The sequence below is a fragment of the Littorina saxatilis genome, linkage group LG5 (genome assembly GCF_037325665.1).
Source record: "Littorina saxatilis isolate snail1 linkage group LG5, US_GU_Lsax_2.0, whole genome shotgun sequence".
NCBI classification, from domain to species: Eukaryota; Metazoa; Mollusca; class Gastropoda; order Littorinimorpha; family Littorinidae; genus Littorina; species Littorina saxatilis.
The window spans coordinates 8,703,461-8,730,872 of NC_090249.1; the positions used below are offsets into that span (position 1 = coordinate 8,703,461).

At 44.2% G+C, this 27,412-nt stretch overlaps 1 protein-coding gene across 1 annotated transcript in view; it reads right to left on the bottom strand.

The window, feature by feature from the left end:
* Positions 1-22,058, bottom strand: part of LOC138966243 (uncharacterized) — a 44,021-nt gene extending 21,963 nt beyond the window's left edge. The window contains exons 1-2 of the mRNA XM_070338387.1: positions 21,812-22,058; positions 87-261 (exon numbers count right to left, since the gene is read on the bottom strand). Coding sequence (XP_070194488.1) covers positions 87-261; positions 21,812-21,901 — 265 coding nt within the window. The 5' untranslated portion in view covers positions 21,902-22,058. The remainder of the gene's footprint in view (positions 1-86; positions 262-21,811) is intronic.
* Positions 22,059-27,412: the final 5,354 nt, after the last annotated feature.

Here is a 27,412-nt window from a genome sequence, read left to right on the forward strand (position 1 = left end):
AACACTTGTACATACTTTGGGGACACACTTTTTTTCAGTCAAACAGACCGACACAGACAAAGAGGAGATTGCATCCTTTAAATTACCACCACCAAAATTGTTGAGCCTGGTGTGGTAGAAGTAGTGTTTCTTCTGGTCAAGGTCTGTGTTGCCTTCATGTGGCATCTCCCTGTCTTCTGTCGCCAGTCCCTTTGATTCTTCTCTGTAGCGTACTGACCCATGGTGCATGTCCACCAGAACGGGTGCATCAATGCGAAACGCCTGTAATAGTTAACAGTTCTTAAAACTAAGGTCAGTGTCATGGGTATTCACAATCAATAACAGAAAGCAACATCAAGGCAAGAGAAATGAGCAATTAAGGCATCGATCCTCTCGGTTGTACGAAATGAACTTATAAGAAATTGGACCCCATTCATATAAGATTCTTATATGACAGAATCATATATGGGGCTTATACTATAGGTATTTTAAATGCAACTGAGGTAAATTCTTATAAGAAACTTATATGAATCATATATGAAACCTATAACCTGAATGGGTGCGTATCGCTAGCGCTACGTGTCATTTGTGCTACGTGTCATTTGTCCTACGTGTCATTTGTGCTACGTGCCGCTATCGCTACGTTGATTAGTGCTACAAATAATTTGTCGATGAATGGACGCTATCATTCGTTCATTATCACTACGTGTCGACAGCACTACATCTTTTAGCGCTACGTGTCATTATCGCTACGTGTCAATACCACTACTTACTGACGACTCTCTCTTTCTCCTTTTTCTCTCTCTCTCACTCCTGGTTTGTACGTGTATATGTATGTCGGTGTATGTGTGTGCGTGTGTGTGTCTGTTTCAGTGTGTGTGTGTGTGTGTGTGTGTGTGTGTGTGTGTGTGTGTATCTTTACACACACACACACACACACACGCACAAATGCATACGTACACACAGTATCGTACACACAAACTCACACACAGAAAAACATCCGTGTATGTATATACGGTATCATGCGAGAGAGAGGTAGAGAGGGGGGAGGGGGAAAGAGCGAGCGAGAAAGAAAGAGCGAGAGAAGACAGAAAGACAGATGGAGAGGAGAGCGGGAGAGACAAGGAGAGAGCGATTTTAAAGAAGTACAGAGAAAGAGCGATTGAGAGGTGCAGAGAGGGGGGGGGGGGGGGGAGAGGGAGCGAGAGAGAGAGAGAGAGCTCAGAATGGTTTATTATACTAAGGCCACAGACTCGTATAAAAACCACGGGGGATGGGGGAAGAACAAAATCAAAAAAACAAACCACACACCAACAACCATGAAATTAATACGTGGTGAAAAGAGAGAGAGAGAGTCAGAGACACACACACACACACACGCACACACACAGAGACAGAGACAGACAGATCCGACAGACAGCCATGCAGACAATATATATATACACACTCACACGCTAACACAAAGGGAAGTGTCTGCCGTTTGAACATGTAGTATAGTGCTCTCGACACGTAGGGCTATCGACACGTAGTGCTACATTAATTGGTTTTTCAAAAATAGTGATATCGACACGTAGTTCTATTGAGACGTAGTGATAATGGCATGTGTGAATTGTGGCAATAGCACTACGTGCCGATAGCACTACTGTTCTTGGCAATTTGTGTCGATAGCACTACAGAAAATAGCGCAAACGATACGTAGCACAAATGACACGTAGCGCTAGCGGGACGCACCGACCTGAACTCATATAGGTCTCTTATATGAACCTTATATTCTCTTATATGAAACCTATAGGTCTCTTATATGAAATGTTCATATATGAAACTTATAGGAATCTTATATGAAACCTACATTTTCCTTTTTTGCCTCTTATATGACACTTACAGGACTAAATACTAGACACACGACATTGACCTACATTTGTGTTTACAAGGGAAATAACAGCAAAAATGACCTGCTTAACCCAACTAAACTGTCTTGACTTTGAATTATAATGAATCCAACGGAAAAATACCTTATCTGGATATATCTTTACTGAATTTTTGTTCAGTTTGAGGAAAAAACCCACCAGATCTCTAGATCACTGATCACCATGCAGGCAGAACCAGAACTAGAGCAAAAACAATACAGTAATGGAGGGAAATTGGATTTTCAATAAAAACACAAACCTGTCAATAAGGTGTTGACCCAAAAACATCAGCATGATATAAACATTCTCTTCACATGTTCATACATCAAGTCAAATCATTTCTGTAAGAATTCTGCATTTAAGTCCTGCTCTTTCACTGATTTTTTGCTTAACATTTACAGAGCTGCTGTCACAAAGAAGTTTGAATTCCATCCAACATGGCCGTTCTATCAGGGGGAGATAATGCTCAAGGCAAACCATCAACTTCCTGTTCATAAATGAAACATATATGAAAGCCAGCAGTATTACCAGTTATTCAGCATGATCCAAACATTTTCTAAGTCCTAAATTCTGATTCATATAAGACTCATATAAGATTCATATAAGAAACATATAAGAAAACTAGGTTTCGGGAAGTGCAGGTTCTCATATATCGAAAATTTTTAATTAAATTTTGATTTAATATAATATACTTACCCAATTCTTATGAATGCATTGACTTTAGTCCCACATGCTAGATGTCGAAAAACCTCTCAAATTACCTGCCCTTAGTAGGGTGGTAACCAAGCTAAAAGCGACGCCATAGCCGTTGCTATGGCCTGACCTTGCTCGGTTACCCATAACACCCTGCGCACCACGTGAGCGCCAGCATCCGTAATAATCATTCGAGACTATTAGTCAAACAAACCCCCAAGGACATAATCCAGCGGGGACGGATGGGAGGGTATTAACTATAAGAATTGGGTAAGTATATTATATTAAATCAAAATTTAATTAAAAATTTTCGATTTAATCACATATTCTTACTCCAATTCTTATGAATGCAGATTCCTCCTAAAGGTGGAGGGAACCTACTTATGTCCTTGTAAGAACCTGCCCTGCAGCAACTAAAACCAGCAATGAACTGGAGCCGTCTAGCCGCGTGCAGGAGAAATCCCAAAGATAGAAACCGATGAACACATCATCTGACCTCCAGTAAGCCGTTTGCAAAGCTTCGCCTAGGCGACCAGAACGCAACACGGCAATAAATGTAGCAGAGCCCCTAGAGAGAGACAAATAAAAGATGTCTCTTTCGCTCCATTGTAAAGACATAAGAACCTGAGCTAAAGCTCGTGGTTCCAAAAGACAGTAACGTCAAAAAAGGGATTAAAAAAGTCTAACCAGACAGTTAGAAAATCCGAATCTCCCGGAGCGAAAATCCTCCCAAGAGGAGGGAATCAAACACCAGAGGATATTGACCAGGTTTCTGAAACCCCAAAACCTGGCCAAAAACCGTGAACAAACGGCACCAAAAGCCCTAAGGCTACATCCTCTGGCAAACCCCAAAAACGCATGCGCCTCACTGCCCTATAGGGCTGAGGCCCAGAGTAAGTAGAACAAAGTCCCACGCGCTAACCAAGGGGGAGCCTCTAAACCTCATAAAACAAGGTCCTTGATCATGCCCACAAGAGGGCCATGAGCCACAGAAGAGAGGCCTATTTGTTTCAAAACAGCTGAGATAGCCGAGACGCCGGAACCTCAAAGAAGAGGCCCAGCTGCCCAAAGCCAAAAACTGAAACAGAGGTGAAAAACCACCTGGCTTGAGAGAGGGGCGCTAAGGAGTTGCACCCCCGCTCTAAATCCCCAATTGGCCAAAGAGGCCAAACAAGGAGCATACACAGATAAAGTGGAGGAAATATATGCTTCGTGCCCAAAGAACAGAGTAAGAACCCATGATCTAAAACACAAACAGCACGCCTCCAGACCCGTAAGCAGATGGGCCAACCCCTGAGCAAGCCCTGAGAGGACCTGTTGAGCGAGTCGGCCCGATCGCAGAGCTGGCCGGGGAGAAATTCCCCTGAGAAAATGATTTAGTGTGAAAACCCAATCAGAATCCCTTATACTCTGTCTGACAGGGAGTGAGAACTTGCTCACCCCAGCTAGTTCACATAAGAAGCAACAGACGAATTGCCCGAATGCAACAGGACATGCCTGTAAATAGCCAAAAAGGAAAGGCTAGTAGACTAAGAGCTACTGCTCCTAACCTCAGGCAAAAGAGAAGCCCAAGGATTCACGTCTACATCACAGCCTCAAGACTGCAATCGCCATTGCAGGCCCCATCTAGACGAAAACGCATCCAAAAAGCGGTCTAAGTCCAGGGGGAAACAAAGCTAGGGAAAAAAGTCCCCTGAGCGATCCAAAAGGATTCCCGCGTGGAGGAACCCACTCTGGAGGCGGACCCTCATGTCCCAGACCTGTGAGGCCGAACCCCCCAAAAAACTTGAGGAAAGACTAGAGGGCCAGCATAGCTATCGATACCGTCCGACCGAAGATCGGGTCTAAAGACCCCGCAGAGGCCTGCTCTCGTGCCAGTCTGGCAGTGAAAAGCGCTAAAAGCCTCCCTATTCTCTCTTGTGTGAAGAATAAACCTTCCAAGAGACAAAGTCGAACAGCATGCCCAGGTAAAAAACCTGGGATAAGGACAGCTCGGAATTTTGCCTGGTTACTGAGAGCACCAGGCAAAAAGCCTGGTTCAACACCAAAAGGAAGTGCAGCTGACAAGCTGATTGACCTTGAAAAAGCTCAACCAGCCCCCGAGATAGTCCAGAGACCAACACCCCCAGAAACCGAGCCCTTTCCTGTGTGCAGAAACGCAGAAGGAAAGCTCATGTGAGAGCACCGAGGAAAATCTCAGCCAAAGCTGAAAGCTCTAGCCCATGCCGACCCACCTCCCGCAGAGAGGGAGGCGACACTGAACCAAAACACCCCCTTGTAACCGGGAGCGCATAAATGCGCTGCCAGAGGTCCACGAAGGAAGGGAAAGATTCCAGCTATTGAGTAGGTCTTAACAACCCCCGAAAAAGCCTGACCCTTGCTTCCTGCAACCAGCATGAAATCAAACCCCTTGTAAAGGAAGGAGATCACACCAAGCAAAAACAGTGTGGGCCTAAAACGTCACCGAGAAACTTCTCCGCTCAGTGACGACCCTAGCCCAAGCTGCCAGCAGCCTGGCTAAAGCCTTATCCAAGGCATCCTCCCTAACCCAAAAGAGCGTTCAGGGAGGATAAGATTGCCTATAAGAAAGCACAGAAGAGAGTCTCAGCCAAAGCAGAAAACTCCAAACCATGCCATCCTAGCTCCTCCAGAGAGGAGAGGGAGGAGTAACATCATGAAAACTCCATGTTCCCTGTGGTCTGTAAGCGAAGCCAGAAACTAGCCCCTGGCAATAAAAAGTGCGGATCAGACCCTGAGCCTGAAAATTCCCTGCTATCTTCTTCCGCACTAAAAGTGAGGACGAAGCAGCCTGAAACCCCGAAGCCAGCAGTCCCCTGCGTATAAAGCAGCGGGAAAGGTGTAGGCTGAAGACCACTATCCTAAGGTGCGGAACAAGCCAAAAGTGTGGCATGAGGTAGGCAATCACCGGAGACTCAGCAAATGAAACAAATTGCGAGAAAGCCTGTGAAAACCCAAAGCCATCCCGGAAGAGGAAGGAAGAGAGACACCCCCAACCTATCCGGGACAAAGTAAACTGCAACAGCAGCCGCTCTATGTATGGGAAGCCTACAACCAGTAGGCAACCCTATACACTCCCCCTCCTCCAACAAGGAGTCCGAACCTAACCACCAGTTGTGTAAAACACAAAAGGAGGGGAGACCGGGGAGGTCGCGCACTAAATACTCCTGCCGATAACACCGCCAAGAGTGTGGATGAAAAGCGTGATCAGTCTCTGACTGCCAACCCAAAACCGCCCACCTGAACAAGAGGTGGGGGGAAGAGGGGTTGGTAACTGGCACAGATCTCTGCCGAGAAGGAGATAGAGTGGAGAAACAAGACAAAGCCGGGCCCGGCGCATCTTACCCCACCCGCTGTGCGAGAGAAGCATCCCAGTGCTAAGAACCAGACTACCTGGTTTGAACCACAACTCACCCCAAGTGGGGAGGGGGGTGGTCCAGCACAGCCGCAACCCCTAGAGGGGGTAAGGACTGAAACAGAGAAACGGCCGTAAACGGCCGATCCTCGCTCGTCCACCTGCCAAAGTCAAGTAGCCCTATCACTCACCCACCCCTAGGAGGGGGGAGGGGTGACCTATGCTGGCTAAGGACAATGACCACTGGCCAGGTGATACTATAGCCGAGTCCCCGCAGACCATTGTGAATACAAAGAATGGGAGACTGGAGAGAAAGAGTATATTCTGTCTCCGCCTGTCCCAGGTAGACAGCCGGCACAGCCCGTGCAGAGAACAAAACGGAGCAAAGCTCATTGTTCCCTGACCACTGTGCGAGACACCCTGCCGAGAACAAAAGAGAGTCAAGCTCATTGTTCCGCGACCGCTACCCGCGACGAGCGCGGGCAGCTAACACAGCCACCTGTCCCAAATGGAGCAGAGAAGGAGTATGTAACGTAGCCTGGAAAGCCGTACATAGCACCCCCGCTGTGTAGAAAGGCCTCGATAGAGGAGGAGAACGATTGTCAGGCCAGGACCATTGAGGCACAGACTGTGAAGACAGTCTAACAGCGCCCACCCCGTCCAACCCAGAGGGAGGGAAAGGGTGGACCCGCGACAAGCGCGGGCAGCTAACACAGCCACCTGTCCCAAAAGGAGCAGAGAAGGAGTATGTAACGTAGCCTGGAAAGCCGTACATAGCACCCCCGCTGTGTAGAAAGGCCTGAGCCACTCCATGCCCCAGATGGGGAGGGGGGTGGCTCGTCACAGCAGTAAGAGCGACGGAGAGAGACGAACCGAGCAACGGCCGACCCCCCTCCGTCCACCTGCCGTAGTCCTATAGCCCACCGCCCGCCCACCCCGATAGGGGAGGCGAACGATTGTCGGGCCAGGACAATTGAGGCACAGACTGTGAAGACAGTCCAACAGCGCCCACCCCGTCCAACTCAGAGGGAGGGAAAGGGTGGAACGCTACTCCAGCCCCCACCCGATCCCGCCCGGTGGGCGGGAAAGAGTGGGCCACCGATAGCCCCCCCACCCTGCCCCAAATGGAGCAGAGAAGGGGTATGTAACGTAGCCTGGAAAGCCGCCACCCGAACGCGCCCGGGGGGCGGGAAAGGGTGGGAAGCTAACACGGCCCCCTGCCCGCAAAGGGCAGAGTGGGACAAGCCCTGGCCGTGACTTACCGTGCCCCCCCACTCCCCCTTCCTCACGGTAAGGGGGCTGCATGACCGACCCAGCAGTGCTGTTTTTAAAGCAAGCCGAGCGGCCAACGCAGGCGGGGAGCTGGCCCCCTCTCCTAAAGGAAAGAGTGCTCGCGAACAACCCAGTCTACCAGTGGCAGAAAGGACTGAACCGAACTGGCCGATTGCACCAGGCGACGGTGCGACGCAGGAGCGCCCCCCCTATCCCCCCCCATTGGCGGGGGGCTGCGTAACACACTGTGAAGTACCGGCGGTAATCAGAGTGGTTAGACGCAGGCAGGGAGCAGGCCCCCCCTCCTAAAAGGAAGGGGTGCTCGAGAACAGCCCAGAGCCACCAGAGGCAAAAAACGGGCTGAACCGAACAGGCCATTTGCACTTGACCACAGTGCGAAGCTGACGAACGGGAGGGCGGGAACCGCCGATCGCGCCTGAAACAGCTGAGAATACAGACCAAAACATCGTTAAGTCCCCCCAAAAGGAGGACATTGACTGATTCCTCTTACGCAGAGAAAGGGGAAAGAATAGCCACACGGCCACCCCCCCCCCCCCCCATCAGTCGCCCCGACGACGATCCAACAAAAAGTCTATAAGAAGCCTAAAGGCTAATTAACCCCAACAGGGGAAGCGAGCTGTGAAAGAACTGAACCCGCCCTCGGAGGGATAGGAACATAAAAAGAAGTGCTGTTTGACGGATCTAAGACCCGCATAATAGGCAAATCAAAGTTCTTAGGCTACTCTTAGGTATAGTTTTCTAAACCAGGCTAAGAGCCTTGTCACCTTCCAGTCTCGCGCCACGTTTAGCTTTGTTGTCGGCCATTTTAAGACCGGCGAAAAACAGTCACCCAGAACAAAAAACTTCTGCGTGCGCGTTCAACACAAAGCTATCAACATTTATACCAAACATAAACAGGAAAGATCTCACCAAAAGGTAGACGGACAGGTAGACCCCCAAGAACCGGCTAGTCTCAAGGACGAGCAGGCATGTGAAGGCCAAAGTGAGAGCGAAATTCGGACACGTCCACCGTGTGTTGTCGAAAGTCGAGAATGATTATTACGGATGCTGGCGCTCACGTGGTGCGCAGGGTGTTATGGGTAACCGAGCAAGGTCAGGCCATAGCAACGGCTATGGCGTCGCTTTTAGCTTGGTTACCACCCTACTAAGGGCAGGTAATTTGAGAGGTTTTTCGACATCTAGCATGTGGGACTAAAGTCAATGCATTCATAAGAATTGGAGTAAGAATATGTGATTAAATGATTCATATATGAATTGGGGTCTTTTTCATATAAGAGACTTATAAGAAACCTATTCCTATAACCAGAGACATAGATAGAAGAGATGCGAAGCGCTGTCTTCCAGCTCGCGGTATCTTCGCCTACGGCAGGGGCAAGTAATCCTCCCACTGGCGCCAAGCTGGCAATTGTTGTGTTTTTAAAGAATTATAACTGTTTCATAGAAAATCATAGATAATAAAACATGCAAAGTGTTCATTATTTGCACTCAAGAGAAACAGAAAATCACAAGAAAAAGATTATTGCATCATTTGGTGATTAGAAGATGAATCCTAAAGTAAGCAATTTCGCTCATTTCTCCTTAAAAACTTTTTATTCACACACCAGTGTAAGTGCGAGAACCACTTGAGTGAGACTTAAAAGCATCAAATTTAATTACAGAGCGTCAAAATTTATACAAACAGATTCATGTATACACCAGTAATGCATTTGCCAGTTAAGAGAAAGTAACGTTGCGTACAAAAGAAAATATTAGCTCCCAAACATTGCCTCCACGAGGCATGGACTTAGAACAATGGCCGCAGGGAACCGTGTTTTTGACTCACTTCGGGAACCCAATCCTCTCAAATGCGTTCGTGTGCACACTATTGAAGCTACGGAATATGAATCAAGTTTACTTACCACTGATATCTCTAGTCTGAAGCTAGATATATCCAAAGAAATATGACAAAAAAGCACTTCAAATCGGTGTCAGAGAGCAAGCGAACAACTTAGCTGACTTAGATGATGGCTGACAATCGCGCGAGGTCACGCTGACCGCCAGGCGCGGTACCCCAAGAGTTCATCGCGAGAGGCCTCGCTTCGCATCTCTGTATGTATGTCTCTGCTATAACTGACATACACAGCTTTTTACTTGTCATTATTATTATTATTATTGTGATCATTTTTATGCGCCTAATCTAGATATAGCCCTAGGCGCTTACATATTAATTTCTGCCGTTTGAAATGGAATTTTTGACAGACAGACAGACAAACAGACATTTTTTACACACAATATATAACGCATTCACATCGGCCAGTAAAGCTCAGTAGCCTATTAGGCGAGCATTCACCTTTCACGGCCTTTATTCCAAGTCAAACGGGTATTTGGTGGACATTTTTATCTATGCCTATGCAATTTTGCCAGGAAAGACCCTTTTGTCAATCGTGGGATCTTTAACGTGCACACCCCAATGTAGTGTACACGAAGGGACCTCGGTTTTTCGTCTCATCCGAAAGACTAGCACTTGAACCCACCACCTAGGTTAGGAAAGGGGGGAGAAAATTGCGGCCTGACCCAGGGTCGAACACGCAACCTCTCGCTTCCGAGCGCAAGTGCGTTACCACTCGGCCACCCAGTCCACCCGTCATATATGAAACTTATATGTTTCTAATAAGAAACTTATAGGTTTCTTATATTATGGCCATATATGTTCATTTCGTATGGGAAAGGGACATTTATACAAATATATACTGCCAGAAGTCTATTATACTAGAAGTAATTAACTACTATTACCAGCAGTCGACACGCGGTGATACATATATGCTCTTTGACCTTTCCTTGGGGATATCCTTTACTAAAAATAGAATACGGGATTGTGGGAAAGCTGTTCAAGGGCACTCACGCACTATATTTGATTTTCAATTCTCGACTCAAAACCTTTGGAATAAATCAAAAAGAATAAAATACAAGCATATATAGAGTTCAGAAAAGAAGAAAGAAAAGTTGAAAAATCATGTTTGACAAAAGTCTTTTGGGGACTCGAACTCGAGACCGCCGGCTTTGGAGGCAAACGCCTTAGCACCCCGCCACAACGTTCACAACTTTTAGGCGTGAAAACTAAGACTTGTAATGCCCACATAACTGCCACGTGCGTGCGCCGGGTTTTCGACTTGAGCATTCGTTGACTCGTCGTTTTCCCCGTTCGTATTTGTGTTTTGTACGTCGCGGTGTTGCCTGTAGGGAAATCAGTTTTCACCAAAGCCGATGTTAAAAAAAAATGAATGGGTAATTCTGGGGATGATGATATTGTTCCGCTGGAAGAACTCAATAATTTTGCAACTTTTTATTATTTCGATTCATCCAAAATGTTTTGAATGAAGCAAATGAATAAAATACAAGAATTACGAGTTTAGACAAAAATAAAAATAAAATTGCCGTCGAAGCGGATCGAACCCGGGAACACAAAAGTAAGGACTAGCCGAGCGCGTTACCAACTTAGCTATTCTGTCAAAGTGCTGGCGAGGGAGATTTTAACTTCAAATATTACACTTGAGTTCTCGAGCGTGGCGACGACTGACTCGAGTTTCTGAGTCTCTCTGTTTGTATTTGTGTACTGTTCTCTATATCTCACTGTTCGGGACTAGTTCAGTTCATAACTGACCCTACGCTCCCTGTCACTTTGTATAAGTGTGGAGGACGGGAGATAACCTCGTCAAAGGCGTATAGGCCAGAAGGTTCCGAGTTGCTTCCCTTCTTAATTTCCCTTTCCATAGTTCCCAGCATTCTTAGCTAAGGCCCTTTTTATATTTAGTCAAGTTTTGACTAAATATTTTAACATCGAGGGGGAATCGAAACGAGGGTCGTGGTGTATGTGCGTGTGTCTGTGTGTGTGTGTAGAGCGATTCAGACTAAACTACTGGACCGATCTTTATGAAATTTGACATGAGAGTTCCTGGGTATGAAATCCCCGAACGTTTTTTTCATTTTTTTGATAAATGTCTTTGATGACGTCATATCCGGCTTTTTGTGAAAGTTGAGGCGGCACTGTCACGCCCTCATTTTTCAACCAAATTGGTTGAAATTTTGGTCAAGTAATCTTCGACGAAGCCCGGACTTCGGTATTGCATTTCAGCTTGGTGGCTTAAAAATTAATTAATGACTTTGGTCATTAAAAATCTGAAAATTGTAAAAAAAAATTAAAATTTATAAAACGATCCAAATTTACGTTTATCTTATTTTCCATCATTTGCTGATTCCAAAAACATATAAATATGTTATATTCGGATTAAAAACAAGCTCTGAAAATTAAATATATAAATATTATTATCAAAATTAAATTGTCGAAATCAATTTAAAAACACTTTCATCTTATTCCTTGTCGGTTCCTGATTCCAAAAACATATAGATATGATATGTTTGGATTAAAAACACGCTCAGAAAGTTAAAACAAAGAGAGGTACAGAAAAGCGTGCTATTCTTCTTAGCGCAACTACTACCCCGCTCTTCTTGTCAATTTCACTGCCTTTGCCATGAGCGGTGGACTGACGATGCTACGAGTATACGGTCTTGCTGAAAAATGGCATTGCGTTCAGTTTCATTCTGTGAGTTCGACAGCTACTTGACTAAATATTGTATTTTTGCCTTACGCGACTTGTTGTTTTTGGGAGAAGACCAGCTGCTGATGTAAATTTGTTTTTGGGCTTAGAAGTCCAACTCCATGGTGAGTGGAAGGGTTTTATTTGGCAGGGTTGTTTTTAAGAACCTAAGTAACTGTAAACCAGTGAAAGATTAGTAGTTCTTTCACAGTTTACTAGTTAGCTGCTCTGAGAAACTTCTATATCAACTCAAGGGGAAGAACTGTGGCTGTTCTAAAATATTTGATGATTTGAATTACTTCCCTTGTTTGGTTCCAATTCGTTTTTTACCATTTTGTTTTGTAAGGTCTAAAGTTGTATTATTGTTTAGTTATGCTTTACTTGTACTATTTAGTAATGATTTAATGATGTTTTAGAATATTATTATTAGAAAATTTGTTTTAGTTTAAGAGTATAGACATGTCTTGGATCCCAGTTTTTAATAACCAGGAATGTTATAGTTTATAGTTTTTGGGAACTTTAAAAATATATTTAGTGTTTAGAAATTATTTGAAAGATGCTTAATTGAAGCTTGGTAATTTTAGTGAATATTTGGAAATGTTGTTTTATTTGTTAAGAGGTAAACTGTTCTAAATTAATAATTACCTTTGGGTTTCTACAAGACTTGAATCTTCTTTTCCTTGAGAATCTGACTGAACCAGCTGATCCAGCCCAAATTTGTCCTGAATTATAAAACGTTTTATTCCTAAACCAGGGGTAACCTTTTTGTTGTTGATCATCGATCAGCAAGCGTTTGATTCACGATGGATATTTTTTGGTCTAGTGGACCCCTGGTTGTGTCTGGTTTTTGATGAGAGAGTTTTAGATTTTTAGAGAGGAGATTTTGTATTTTTGAAACTAAGTAATTTAAACAGAAGAACTTTTATATTTTGTCGGTTGAACATATGATTGTAATCTGAAAACTGATTTAAAGGAAATGCTTTATCCAAAATAAATTTCTTAGAACACTACCTCATTTTTTGTTTGTTTATTGTGAAAGCAAGATTGTACCTCACCCCGAATCCTCCCTTTAACCATGCTAACACTGAAATAAAATATGTATTAGCAGTAGGTTTACATTTTGGCGCCCAATGTGGGGCTGAGGTTTTTTTGTTTCACAGAAAATTTTCAACTTAGTACATAAAAAAAATAGAGAAAGGAAAAAGAAGTTATACAGTAGTAAGAAGAAGGAAAATTTTTGGATTTTTGTAGGACATATTTTTTTTAATTTGTAACACGCGGTACACAACCAGGGTGATACAGATTTAAAAAGATGGCTCGTGAGACGGCCCCAACCGCTGACGAGATGGCGGAGTTGCGGGACCAGGTCAAGGAGATGGCCAATGAGCTGGGGCGTCAGAAGGAGGAGGCCATCAAGCAGAAGCAAGAGGCGACTGACGCCGCCACAGCCGAGCTGAACGACCTGCGAGAGCGACTGGCTGGCGTCACAGAGGAACTGGGTCGTCAACGCCAGCAACCCATCACGGTCCAAGTGGACAACCCTCCCCAGCCTCAGAGGTTGAAGACTTTCACCGGCCTTGCCCCCGCTGGAGGGAACGAGTGTGATTTTAGGGCTTGGGCTCAGCAGATGGAATCATTTCTGCTGACACCCGACCTCAAGCCTTGCGACTCCCGCATCTTGGCCAGCTTGAGGGGAGTGGCCTTCAACGCCGTGAAGGAACTGACCACCAACGCGGACATTATTTCTAAAATCCGTAGTCTTTTTGGGTGTGTGGAGGACACTGAGGCCCAGCTCCTTGCCTTTGCCAGCAGAAGGCTCAAACCAAAAGAGAAGGCAGCTGATTTTCTGCTTCAGCTTTGGGGGGAGCTGCTGGAGATCAACACGATGGCCAAGCTCGGAAAAGAAGAACTCCAGACGAAACTCTACAGAACCTTCTGTACGGGTTTACAGTCGACCCTGCCTCTGCTGGCCCTGGAGATGCGCAACAAATTTGGTTTTCCAGGGACAGCAGCACCAGCCCTGGACGACTTACTGCTGATGGTCCGCCGGACGGCGGAGATGGCCCCAGCATCGGCAACGAAGGCCACAACACAGGCACACGCCCACCAGGTGGAGGCCCCTGCCATTGACTACGACAAGCTGGCCGACAAAGTGGCAGAGCGCCTTCGGCCTGCCCCAACAGAGGGCGTGAGACCTGCACCGAGGGGGGGCAAGAGACTGTGTTTCAATTGCGGGGTGTTTGGGGCACACATCGCGAGGGATTGCAGGAGTCCTCCAAATCCCAGGAGAGTCGCGGAGGAGCGGTCCAAGATGGGCAGCCCGTTAAACGGTCGTCAGTCAATGGCAACGGGCCGCCGTTGACTGAGCTTCCTGCCACGGAGAGAGCCCGGAGACTCAACAAGGCCGCCGACATCATCGACAGCGGTTTGTTGAGTCTCAATGCAGTTAGGCTGCAAAGTCCTCTCACAGTCAGTATCAATCCTGGGAAGACATTAGAACTACGGGGGAAAATACCTGATGAAACGACCAAGGATATTAACATTTTTCCCCGATATCCTGATCTACTTCCACCAGGGTTGATAGTGCTCAGTGCACAGTGCACTGATCTGACTGTGAGAGTAGTAGTGAAGAACACCTCCAGGACGTCGGTTAATTTAAGCAGCACAGATATTATTGCCGAACTTAATACAGATGATTGTGACAGTAACATTGACTCTTTAGTGGGACCAGCCTGTGAGACACCTATCCAGATAGGTGATGTGCGTAGTACGTGTCTCATCGACACAGGGTCACAGGTGTCTACAGTCGGTGAATCTTTCTATCGAAAACATTTCCAGCATTTGGAACTGCGTGATCTGGAGACTGAACTCACTGTGAGAGGGGCGGGTGGAAGTATTGTACCATATTTGGGCTATGTTGTGATGAGTGTGTGTTTGCCATTGGATGTTGTTGGTGTGAGGGAGAGTGTGTCCACTATGGTTCTTGTTTGCCCCGATACTGAGTATTCTTCTAAAGTACCATTCATTATCGGCACAAACACCCTTAATCTGTTCGCGAAGAAGTGTGAGCAGAGAGTCGGGGGGCATTTCGCAACTGTGTTACCTCTCAGAAGTGAAGTAGCTTTTGCATACAAAGACTTAGCCAGAAATGAGACCGGACGGCTTGGTTCAGTGAGACTACTTGAAAAGGATGTCACTGTCCCGGCCGGTGAGACCGTTGAGGTCAAGGGTTTCAGCGGAGCTCACGTACCAAGTACGCGAAGTTCAGTTCTTGTTCAAGAGCCAGTTTTTCATACCCTACCTGAAGGTCTGAGGGTGATCAGTTGCAAGGTGCCTACCAGTGCTCTACCCCGTCTTAAAGTCTTTTTATGTAACAGTTCTGATTGTAACATTGTTGTTAGAAAACGTCAGATTGTTGCAGATTTGTTTGTTGTACATGCTGAGTATGACCTTCACAAACTATTGAGTACGTTGTCATCCAGTGAGAGTACTGACAGTGACAGTGACAGCAATACTGTACATGCTTGCAGTGCAACTACTACCACATCCTCAGAACCCTCAGGACTAAAGTTTCAGTTTGGTGAGAAAGCTCCGCCTGAGTGGTGTGATCGTTTTGGAAAACGACTGGACAGTTTTAGTGATGTTTTTATTAAAAGTGAGTTTGACATTGGTCGGGCTGAGACAGGACTTTTTGACATTGAGCTGCAGCCTGGACCTGACATCAGAGAAAGAGCAAGACCTCTTTCTCCAAGAGACTTTGAGGAATGCCGACAACATATTCAGGGGTTGTTGGATTCAAAGGTCATACGACCATCAAACTCTTCTTTTGCAAGTCCCATAGTCCTTGTGAGAAAGAAGACTGGTGCGCTCAGAATGTGTGTTGATTACAGAAAAGTTAATGCACGTACAGTGAGAGATAGCTACTCCATCCCAAAGGTTGAGGATCTGTTTTTGACACTAAGCGGAGCTAAGTATTTTTCCAGCATGGATCTGTGTAAAGCTTATTATCAGGTTCCCATGTCTGATCATGCCAGCAAAGTGTCAGCATTTATTACTCCTTTTGGTTTGTTTGAGTGGGATAGGTTATCCCAAGGACTAGTGAATGCTCCCGCTTGTTTTCAGAGACTCATGGAGACTGTTTTTAGTGACATGAATCTTGTTGAGCTGATAATATTTCTGGACGATATTTTGATTCATGCACAGTCGCTTGAAGAACTGGAGGAAAGAACAGTGAAAGTGCTCGAAAGACTGAGAAAATTCAATTTGAAGCTTGATCCGTCCAAATGTATTTTCGGAGCCACCGAGATCCGTCATCTGGGTTACATGATATCAGAAGGGACCATACGCCCTGACCCAGAGAAACTTGCGGCTGTCACTTCATGGCCAAGACCCTCCACCGTGAAAGAGGTCAAGTCTTTCCTTGGTTTTGCAGGGTTTTATCGCCGTTTTATCGAAGACTTCGCCAGTCTGGCAAAACCCCTGAATGACTTGACGATAGGATATGTTCCAGCTAAGTGCAAGAAGAAGACAGGATCAAAGAAGCCCACTCTGAGTCTCTCGTCAGATATTTCCCATCTGTGGGGTGAGAAACAACAAAAAGCATTCCAGTCGATCATTCAAGCGCTCACAAATTCACCTGTTCTGGGGATTGCCGACAAGAGAAAACCTTTTACTCTTCATTGCGACGCCAGTGGCACAGGTTTAGGCGCCGTACTGTACCAGGAACAGGACAAACAGTTGAAGGTGATAGCCTACGCAAGCCGGGGATTGAACAAGTCTGAGCAGAATTATCCGGCACACAAACGGGAATTTCTTGCACTGAAGTGGGCCATGAGCGACAAGTTCAGCGACTATCTTCTGGGCTCGCCAGTGACCGTCGTGACGGACAACAATCCGCTCTGCTACATTCTAAAAAATGCAAAACTTGACGCGACCAGTCACCGTTGGCTTTCATCACTATCAATCTTTGACTTTCAACTGAGGTATAAGAAGGGGACAACTCACGTCGATGCCGATGCTCTATCCCGACGTCCGCAGGAGCCGCCTGAAGGAGACCTAGAGTACCAGAAAATGATGGAGGAGACTGAGTTCCTGCGCGATAAGGCAAAAAGGTTTGAGGAAGAGGCCCAGGCAACCGTAGAATTGAACCGGGAAACTGTGTGTGCCATCCTCACCGCTAAGGGAGTCCGTCGTACTGCTACTCTTTGTCGCCAGTCAGTCCAGCATCGCGAACAGTTTCAAGACGACACAGAATTTCAGGATTCTGAGTCAGAGTGGTACCCAGCAGTTGAACATTTAGTCAAGAACCCGGAACTGATTAGTGATGACATTCTGGGCCCGCCTGAAGAACCAACACCGAGATCTGAGCGCTGCTGGCGAAAACTTCAGCTGGAAGACAAAAACTTAGCGATAGTGATAAAACACTTGGAACAGAGAGTGAAGTTGGATGCCAGCAAAACAGAACACTGTACCCCCGAGTTGAAGATGCTTGCCAAAGAACAGGGAAAATTAGAGGTGAAGGACGGTGTCTTATACAGAAGAGTGCTGGAAGAAGACAACATTAGGTGGCAGCTAGTTGTTCCTTCCTCCCATAGGGCTGAAGCCATGAGGGGAGTCCATGAGGATTTGTTCCATACACATGCTGAAGACGCAATCCGACAAGCCAGACTCCGTTTCTTTTGGCCGTACATGGCTCGAGACATTGAAACTAAGATCAAGAAATGCAGTCGCTGTATTCGAAGGGGGGCGCGTCAACAGAAAGCTCCTATGAACAGCATAGAGACATCATTCCCTCTTGAGCTACTCTCCATCGATTATCTTACTATTGATGTGAAGGGACAGAAGCAGAATATCTTAGTGGTAATGGATCATTTTACCAAGTTTGGTACTGCCATTTGTACTAAAGACCAGACTGCTAAGACTGTGGCTAAGGCTCTGTGGAACAATTTCTTCATGATCTATGGGTTTCCTAAACGCATTCTGTCAGATCAGGGACGTGATTTTGAGTCACAACTTCTGAAGGAAGTATGCGATCTGGCAGGCATAAAGAAGTGTAGGACGACACCTTACCACCCTTCTGGGAATCCGGTGGAGAGGTGGAACAGAACACTAATCCACATGTTGCGAAGTCTGGAAGATGAGCAAAAGGTTGACTGGAGGAAAAGCTTACCCGCAGCAGTCCACGCGTACAACTGCTGTATTCACCAAAGCACTTCTTTTAGTCCGTATTTCTTGTTTTTCGGGAGACAACCACGGCTGCCGATTGATCTAGCGTTTGGTATAGATCTGAGTAAAGACAAAAGAACCCCACGGCAGTACGTCAGAACACTGAAAGAGCAGCTGAAGAAATCGTACGACTTGGCCACAGCAAATATGACCAAGTCAGCAAACAGAAACAAGGCCAGATACGATTCTGCTGCTCATGCAGCTGAGTTGGAATGTGGAGACCGGGTCTTGGTTCGACGACTGGGACCCAGGATTGTCTCCAAGGTGACAGACAGGTGGGAGAAGGGAGTCTACATTGTTGTGTCAAAGTCGCCTAACGTTCCAGTATACACGGTTCAAGAGGAGACGGGCAGTGGTCCCAAGCGAACGCTGCACAGAAATCTTCTCCTTCCGATCGGTATGCTAGGAGGTGACACAATGGCAGTACGACCTACACCTGCACCCAGACGCAACATTCCCAAGAAGAACATCCCAGTCATCGAGTCAGATGATGAACAGGAGGAGACTGATATGGAACCTTTTCAAGTTTTAATCAAACTTGAGAGAGATGGGTTGAATGTTAATGCTCCAGCCTTTGTCCCCTCTACCCGAGATGACAGTGAAAAGGCTAAGTCTGAGTCAGAAGACAGTTCATCAGGAGAGCAAGCAGATGCATCGTCAGAAGAGACCGAGAGTGAGGAAGAAATTTCTGAGACTGAGGAAGAAACTTCTGGGAATGAGGAAGAAACTTCTGGGAGTGAGGAAGAAATTTCTGAGACTGAGGAAGAAACTTCTGGGAATGAGGAAGAAACTTCTGGGAGTGAGGAAGAAATTTCTGAGACTGAGGGAGAAACTTCTGCTAGATCACCCCCACGCAGGCGATCGACTCGAATAAGACGACCTGTAGAAAGGCTTAACCTGTGTCATCGTGTGGGTCTGGAACGTCTGGTAAATTGTCGACTATCCGAGGTAGTGACTCAGTCCTTGGTAACACTGCAGGACATACCCATGTCAGATGGTATGGCTAGGGACATAGAGGATGCTCTTCGGACAATCATACATTTGTGTTCATGATCATGTTCTGAGTTGTCATTTGATGCTTTGTTATTTTTTTGTCTGATCTTGTTTCTTTTGAAGTTCAGAATTTGGTTTTGAGGATTGTTTGCCTTGTTGAAGTCAAAACAGGATATTTTGGTGCTGATGTGAACAAATATTCATGTGATTATTGTGAATATTTTGGTTTTGAGTTTTTAGAGAACTGTATTAAGTTCTTTGATAGTGTTTGTATTTTTAAAGAGGATAAATCTACATGTTATGCTTGTGCATTTTCGGTTTTTCGGTCATAAGCATATGTGTTGATGATTTTGATGTTGAGATTTTTGCAGTCTTACTTAACTTTACTTGCTATTGTAAGTTTGTTGAACAGTGAGATTTACTGAGATTGGTCATTTTTTATTTCAAAAGAATTGTTCCTTTTGATGATGATATGATTTTGACGGTGCTACAATTAAGTGGAATTGTGGAGAGTAACCTATTGTTGTGACTGCTAGTTGCAACAGTGTTTTGGTGCTATGAAGAGTTGACAAAAGATTTTGTTTTCTCCAGACGTTTTGAATATATACTCAGGAAGGAAAGTATAGCTAATGACTTGCATTTATGTTGTGTTTTGTACTGTGTTCAGTTGTTGGGAACAATTATGGTTTTGTGAACATTTTTGTTAAAATGTTATTTAATTTTTTGGGAAATGTTCCAATTTTTTGAGAAAATAAGGAAACATTTTCTTTGGAGGGGTGTATGTAAACCAGTGAAAGATTAGTAGTTCTTTCACAGTTTACTAGTTAGCTGCTCTGAGAAACTTCTATATCAACTCAAGGGGAAGAACTGTGGCTGTTCTAAAATATTTGATGATTTGAATTACTTCCCTTGTTTGGTTCCAATTCGTTTTTTACCATTTTGTTTTGTAAGGTCTAAAGTTGTATTATTGTTTAGTTATGCTTTACTTGTACTATTTAGTAATGATTTAATGATGTTTTAGAATATTATTATTAGAAAATTTGTTTTAGTTTAAGAGTATAGACATGTCTTGGATCCCAGTTTTTAATAACCAGGAATGTTATAGTTTATAGTTTTTGGGAACTTTAAAAATATATTTAGTGTTTAGAAATTATTTGAAAGATGCTTAATTGAAGCTTGGTAATTTTAGTGAATATTTGGAAATGTTGTTTTATTTGTTAAGAGGTAAACTGTTCTAAATTAATAATTACCTTTGGGTTTCTACAAGACTTGAATCTTCTTTTCCTTGAGAATCTGACTGAACCAGCTGATCCAGCCCAAATTTGTCCTGAATTATAAAACGTTTTATTCCTAAACCAGGGGTAACCTTTTTGTTGTTGATCATCGATCAGCAAGCGTTTGATTCACGATGGATATTTTTTGGTCTAGTGGACCCCTGGTTGTGTCTGGTTTTTGATGAGAGAGTTTTAGATTTTTAGAGAGGAGATTTTGTATTTTTGAAACTAAGTAATTTAAACAGAAGAACTTTTATATTTTGTCGGTTGAACATATGATTGTAATCTGAAAACTGATTTAAAGGAAATGCTTTATCCAAAATAAATTTCTTAGAACACTACCTCATTTTTTGTTTGTTTATTGTGAAAGCAAGATTGTACCTCACCCCGAATCCTCCCTTTAACCATGCTAACACTGAAATAAAATATGTATTAGCAGTAGGTTTACATACACATATTCCTATATTTGGTTTATTGTGTTTGTTGGTTTTTTAGCAAGAAATATGTATAATCATGACCGGTCGCTGTGAAACTAATTTGCGCCATGTTGTTTTGTGTGTGCAGGGCATGTGGTGGGTCGGGTTTGGGTCAGTCGTGAAAAGTCTTTTGTGAAGTCATTAGTATTGTCAGTTTGTGAGTTGTTTATGTAATCTAGTGTTCTTTTTTAGTCTGTGAATCTTTAGAGTCCTTGTATTGGTTATAGTGTTATTTTTCTTTGAGGAGTGTTAGCAGCAAGAGTTTAATGATAGAATAGTTGTCTCCCTTGAAATAGACCAGAGAAACAATGTGAGACTTGTTGACAGTTGTTGTCAGTTGTGTCAATAAACTTTGTAAAGGTTGACGTTTTGGTTGTAAGTTTTTTGTAAGTTAGTTTTTAATTTTATAACACCTTTATTTTATAATAGTGGTAATGAAAGTCCAACCGCTATATAAGTTTCGAAAGCAATACATGTATCAAGTAGCGATAATTTCAAGCGTGATCGACATTATCATTGATACAAAATGCATTGACCAATCGCCGAAAGGCGCTGACGTCATTGCATGAAACTACCCAAAATCCTCTATTCTTGATGACATATATACTCAGGAGTTAGTTCGGGAGAACGACGATCTATGGGCGGTTTAACATTATAAAGGGAAGCAAGCGGTTAAAAACTGGCGTCGATAGAGCCAATGGACAGTGTTATCTACTTGTAGTATTTCATTCACTTGTGATATACTGCCAATTGTTCCAGCTAAGCAGTTATACTTTTATAGAAACTTCATGCCTTCCCGGCCCGGTTGTGCCCTGAATCTCAGGCACCCAGACTCGATTCTTGCTTTTTATGTGCGTGTTTATCAAGTTTATTTATTACTTATTAGCATTCCCTGAAAAGTACATACCCTGACGGAAAACCACTCTGGTTTATAAATTATACATTCCATAGTTCTCATCTCTTTTCACTTTTGTCAGAGTTGGCTCTATACATACACCATGCAGCTGTTGTGAGATTTGCTCACCGTCTTTTCTTTTCTGGAAAGCTGGTCAGAGTAACGCACACGGGGATTAGCAGGGACACCAGTGGTGATTTTGCTGCCTCCTGCCCCCATGCTCGCTGGCTTTCATGAAATCCCGTCTCTCGCCACTAATAGTCAGAACGTTGACCCTGGGCGTTAAATGGAAGAAGAAGAAGAAGTCTTGTCTTCAGGTTTGGGCGTCATAAATACCACTGACAACCCCAAAGGGCAGTGTCCGATTTTCAGCCAATCAGGCTTATCGAAGGGAAGGTACTCTAGACACCGGAAGTGTGCGTGTTGTTTACTATCATGGAGGGCAGCTGCAGCTGCGAGATCTCGATCGATCTGATGGAGGGGATCCCCCCAGGTTGGGATTTTGCACAGAGAAGGGTGTTTGTGGGCATGATGCTTAGACACCAAACCCTCTCAAGGGTGGTATTGTTTGTCATTCTAAATCTGCCACATCAGTGTTTGTTCGCGGCTCTGGCATAATATATGACAGTCAGTGCGCGCGCTTTGCTGCGTCCTGTTTCGTGTGCGTATGTGAAAAGAAACAGGCTGTCCCGACTAGAAGCACAAACACCGTGAAACACATTGGCATGGTTACCGTCAACACAACAAAGAAAGGATTTGTATTACGCAGTGGCAGGTGAACTTACATGCTCAATGTATCAACAATCAAAAGGTTAATGCATCATATATATGCTGGATAAACCGGCACGGTTGGCCTAGTGGTAAGGCGTCCGCCCCGTGAGCGGGAGGTCGTGGCTTCCGAAATTATTGGTTTGAAATCTACCAGCGGATACAGAACATTATAAACTTAGTTTGGTAATCTTGAACTTTAGTGTGTTAAATTCATAGCTCAGAATTCAGAGGCATCTAAGCCTCCAAATTTGCAGAACCTGCACTTGTAAGTAAAACAATTAAGTCATTTTAGATCCCTTTGAAGTCACGGAATGAACTGTACCTTTGTGTACGATTGCATTTCGTTTACATGCGTCAAAGACGGAATTATCCATGAATTGCGTCAGGGGACGTAGCTCTGTCATGTAAATGATGTCCCTTGCTTGAAAACGTAAGCTTTTTGGCGTCATTTTCGTCGATCAAACAACCAAATTAATTAATTTTAAAGTTTGGAGCTCAATCCGTCAATTAACTTCACGACAAACGTTCTTTGGCTTGTTTACATGGACTTGTATCAAATATAAGTAAAGAATGCCACTGAATTCTGAGCTATGAATTTAACACACTAAAGTTCAAGATTACCCTTAGTTTATTATACCAGACTTTATACATATCTGACCGGGGCATTGCATGCATCGAGAAGCATAAAGGAACTGTGTGTGAAGGTACAGGGTGCAGATTTTTGTGATCTCTGAGGTCAAATTATGGGCAGCTTGTGTCTTATCTTCCTCTGTGGGTACACACAGGCACAAGATTAAGTAGTGAAATACACAGAGTAAGGCTGTCTGCCTTAAATGACAGGGGAAAACTATAGCCATACACTGATACAGTTAAAAGCCATTGCAACTCGTGCACATGGTAGTACTAGTTGAAAACGAAACCAACTGACTCAGGACGAGATTCAACTTTTTTCTTGGATGTTTGGCAATTACGTTGAACTGAAATAATATACACAGATATATATTTCAATGCTACAAAAAGCTACCGCAAGATGTCTGGCACAAAATATGTTTTTGTTTCCCTTTTAACACGTCAGTGACACCAGTTGTCATTCAGTTAAAAACTTCAATGAATGTCAACTTTTATGTCACATGGAATAGGTCAATCATCAAGGCTCAATCTAGCTAGATCAAAAGGGTTTCTCAATTTGGAAAATCATAACATTTAGGATTTGGCAAGAAAAAACAAAACATGCACTCTGTCCGATATTATAATACTTAAAATAGTAAATAAAGTCCACAGCTTGTGAAAATTACACTGTGAATAAACACATGCATTGAGGTACTTTTTGCTTGTCTTGCATGACACCAGTGTACTTAGTTTTGCGTACTCTGCAGGTTTGCATGTCTGGGATATACATGCATGTTACATTTCACAGACTGTTGTTTGGGGCTTTTACTTTGTAAGCAAAGTGCTGTACTGAGTTATCTGAAAACACAGAATTTTGATGCAGATCTGTCTAAAAAAAATGAGGCCATTTAAATTAAAAAAACCAAAAACAATGTAGAATGAAGTCAGGGCATTGATTACAGTGGAATCCCTCTTTTAAAACCACCACAAATCTGAGAAAATCAGGTCTTAAAAAGGGGGGGGGGGGGGGTAAATTTGCAGAGGTTAACAAAAAGTCTGGAAAAAAACAAGGTCTTAAAAGCAGGGGTGTGACTTTTCCGCGGATTTCCGCGGACACAACTTACGAATTCCGCTGGAGTAATCTATTTTCCGCGTCCCATTTCATCACAGTATCTATAACTTGTTGACTGAATGATATGGAGAGAAGTGAAGATGCAACAGAACACTGGAGGCTTGAGAGTTAAATTGTGCTGACTGAACTCCTGATAACTAATAGTAATTTTGAGCTTCAATGCATTGGGGCGTCACTTGGATCATATACTATTGCCAGGATTGGATTATAGATACATGGTTCATTACGTAAGTATGCACCATTACAACCCAGCCCTTTCAAACTCATTTTTTCCCCGCACAATCTCCGAATGGAATAAGTTGCCAACACTGGTATCGTCGCCCCCCTCCCTGGAGTCGTTTCGCTCCCGTCTCGGCGGCAGTCTCCTGCAGTCGGGCATGAGAGCCCCTTGAACGCACTCTCCCCTGTACGTAGTGTTAACCCCTTCACTGCCCACCCCGTACGTAATACGTGGTCATTTTCGGTTTGTCATACGCCCATAACCGTATCTCATACGTGGGATTTGTGTCAACAACATTTCAGGACATTTCTGAAAACTAAATGGGAGGTAACCACTGTCCAAGTACTTGTAGGGGTTCTAAACACAGTTCTTTCCCATAGACCGTTCGGATAAGTTACTACCACGTGTTGAAAACTGTGTTTGAAATGTAGAACCGATTATAGCATTCAGCCGCCATTCACAATGGCGGCCGAAAGTCGGACCTCAACTCGTAGACCTGTTTTCAAGCGATACAGTGTTCTGGAAGCTCTACAAGAAGTGATTTATGGATTACCACACAGAAGAATACTTTTATGGGCTGTAATGTGAGTACCTGATGTTTGACACCAGTTTTAGCAGTGTTTTGTGTGGTTTTACGTGCTGCAATGTGTGTGTGTGTAAGTCCGGAAACTAATTTTTGACAAAAATGGTCATTATATCAATTTTTACTATAACAATCACAAACAAAGTCCAATGATCATGTCATCCTATAATAGCCAAGGGTATAAGCAAAACACATGCCAAAGATCTAAGAGATATCTCAATAAATGATTGAGCAGTGAACAGATTAGTGAACCTACCGAAGAAAGCGAAATTTTGCCCTGGCACACAGCAATACCAAAATGCTACCGCCCTGATATGGCCCTTCGTGGTCGGCTGGGCGTTAAGCAAACAAACAAACAACAAGAAATTCCTCCGAGGTAGGAAAAACACCCCCGTCCTTACCATTCTCACTGCCACCAACTGAGAAGGCACTGCTAACAAGTGTGGTTAAAATAAGTTGATTGAGTGGACAAAGAGACAGGCGGAGAAAAAGACAAATCAATATAACTCTTTCTGTAACACCTACTGACCGCATACAGAAAACAAAAGATCCCGAAAAAAAAAAACCAAGATCGGTTTGCGCTGCGCGCTGAGAGCAGGTATTGAAATATCTCATCGACCAGATTTTGTCCGGGGTGTATCTGCCGTAGAGCCGAATACCCGGCTTGAGTGGCGCACTGTATGCCGGCTTCAAACCATGGACCCGTCAAGCTTAGGTCCCTTCCAGACTCGTGGAATGGGAACAGCACGAACATGATTCAGGGGCCATAATGCCATTCCTGATCATATCATGTCGAGTCCCATACTTGTCGACGACGCCCTAGGTACCACATCACAAACAGAACTGTGCAATACACAGGTGTTTTCTACAGACACACTCAAACACACACACACAGAGAAGCCGTATATATATATCTATATCTATTGTATAAATATATAGAGATAGATGAGAGTGTATTTTTCGCGTGGCTATAAATTGATTCGACCTTTGCACTTTTACAGTGAGGATAATTTACGGGTCCAATTTACGTTCTGGACACTGCGGTGACCTTCTAAAAATAGTAACAGAACGCCGGGAATATCCGAAGATGCCCCTCGTACTACAGTGCACCATACGAAGGAAGGGAGGTAAACGCTGAAAACATGGAGAAGATAAGGAAGAGTTATGCGTAGTTGATCCCCCCAAAAAACCAAAATCCACCAATAACTCCCTAACCGTGTGTTTGACTGGTCCCAATTTTTGTAAGGACCGTCTCAGGAATGTATAGAACCTGTTCACCAAGTTTGGTGACGATCGGTCCGTTCATTCTTGAGATCTACTTGCGAACACAAACAAACACACAAACAAACAAACAAACAAACAAACACACAAACAAACAAACAAACAAACACATCCAGTGAAACCTATACACACCCCTATACCGGGGGTGTAAAAAAACCAAAATGCTGTTATACTGTGGCAGTGAAGGGGTTAAACCTCCCCACCTTTTTAATCTCCCTGTTTGCCGGCCACTCTCGGTAACAGTGACTCAACTGCAGGAACCCAGTCCTCTATGGAAGAAGAAGAAGAAGAATGTTACCATGGTTGTGTGAAAGTGTGTTTTTTGTTTGGTTGGGTTGGGGGGGGGGGGGGGGGAGGAGTGTGGAGAATGAATTTTTTACCCGATCTAAACGAGTTGAATTTTAGTCTCAGATTGCACAGATTTTAATGTACCATTTTAACAAAATTCGGGGGAGCATGCCCCCGAACCCCCCAAGAAAAAGGGGATTTCCTCTTTTTTCATCACAAGAGAGTCCCACCCCTGTAAAAGGGAGAGAGTCTTAAATTGGGTGGTCTTAAAAGGGGGATTCCACTGTAGTACCCAAAGTCTACTAGTGTGTTGTAATATGACTTATGCCCTACGCCTAACAAAATCCCTGAGAGTATAATTATTAATTGATTTTGCATGTGTCAGCTTCATGGCCAAGATGATCTTGCAATGTTATATGCAGAGACAATTCCTATTGTCAAGTTTCTTTTGACGAGCATTGTTTTGAACGAAAAGAAAGCTTGTTAGTTTGTAAAATGGAACATTTCTTTCTGAGTGTAGTGAACAAGAGGTTAACACATTTGAGCTTTACCTGAGAGGAAACTTTCTTTCACAACATGTGACACAAGGACTGGCCAGAGAAGAACATTAAGGGGGGGGGGGGGGTGAAGTGAATAGCGCAGAGAGGGAGTGGGGGGGGGGGGGGTTAGCTATTTTGACTGATTTGCAATCCCTAGTAGCACTGGAGGGGTGATGACACATCAAGTGAGGCAGAGGGGGGTAGCTGTCAAGCCAATGTGTCTGAGCTTGATTGGTAGTAGTCCAGTCCTTCTCAAAGTGAGCAGTAGAGAAGTGACAGATTTTGAGATCGTTCCGATTGACTGCGT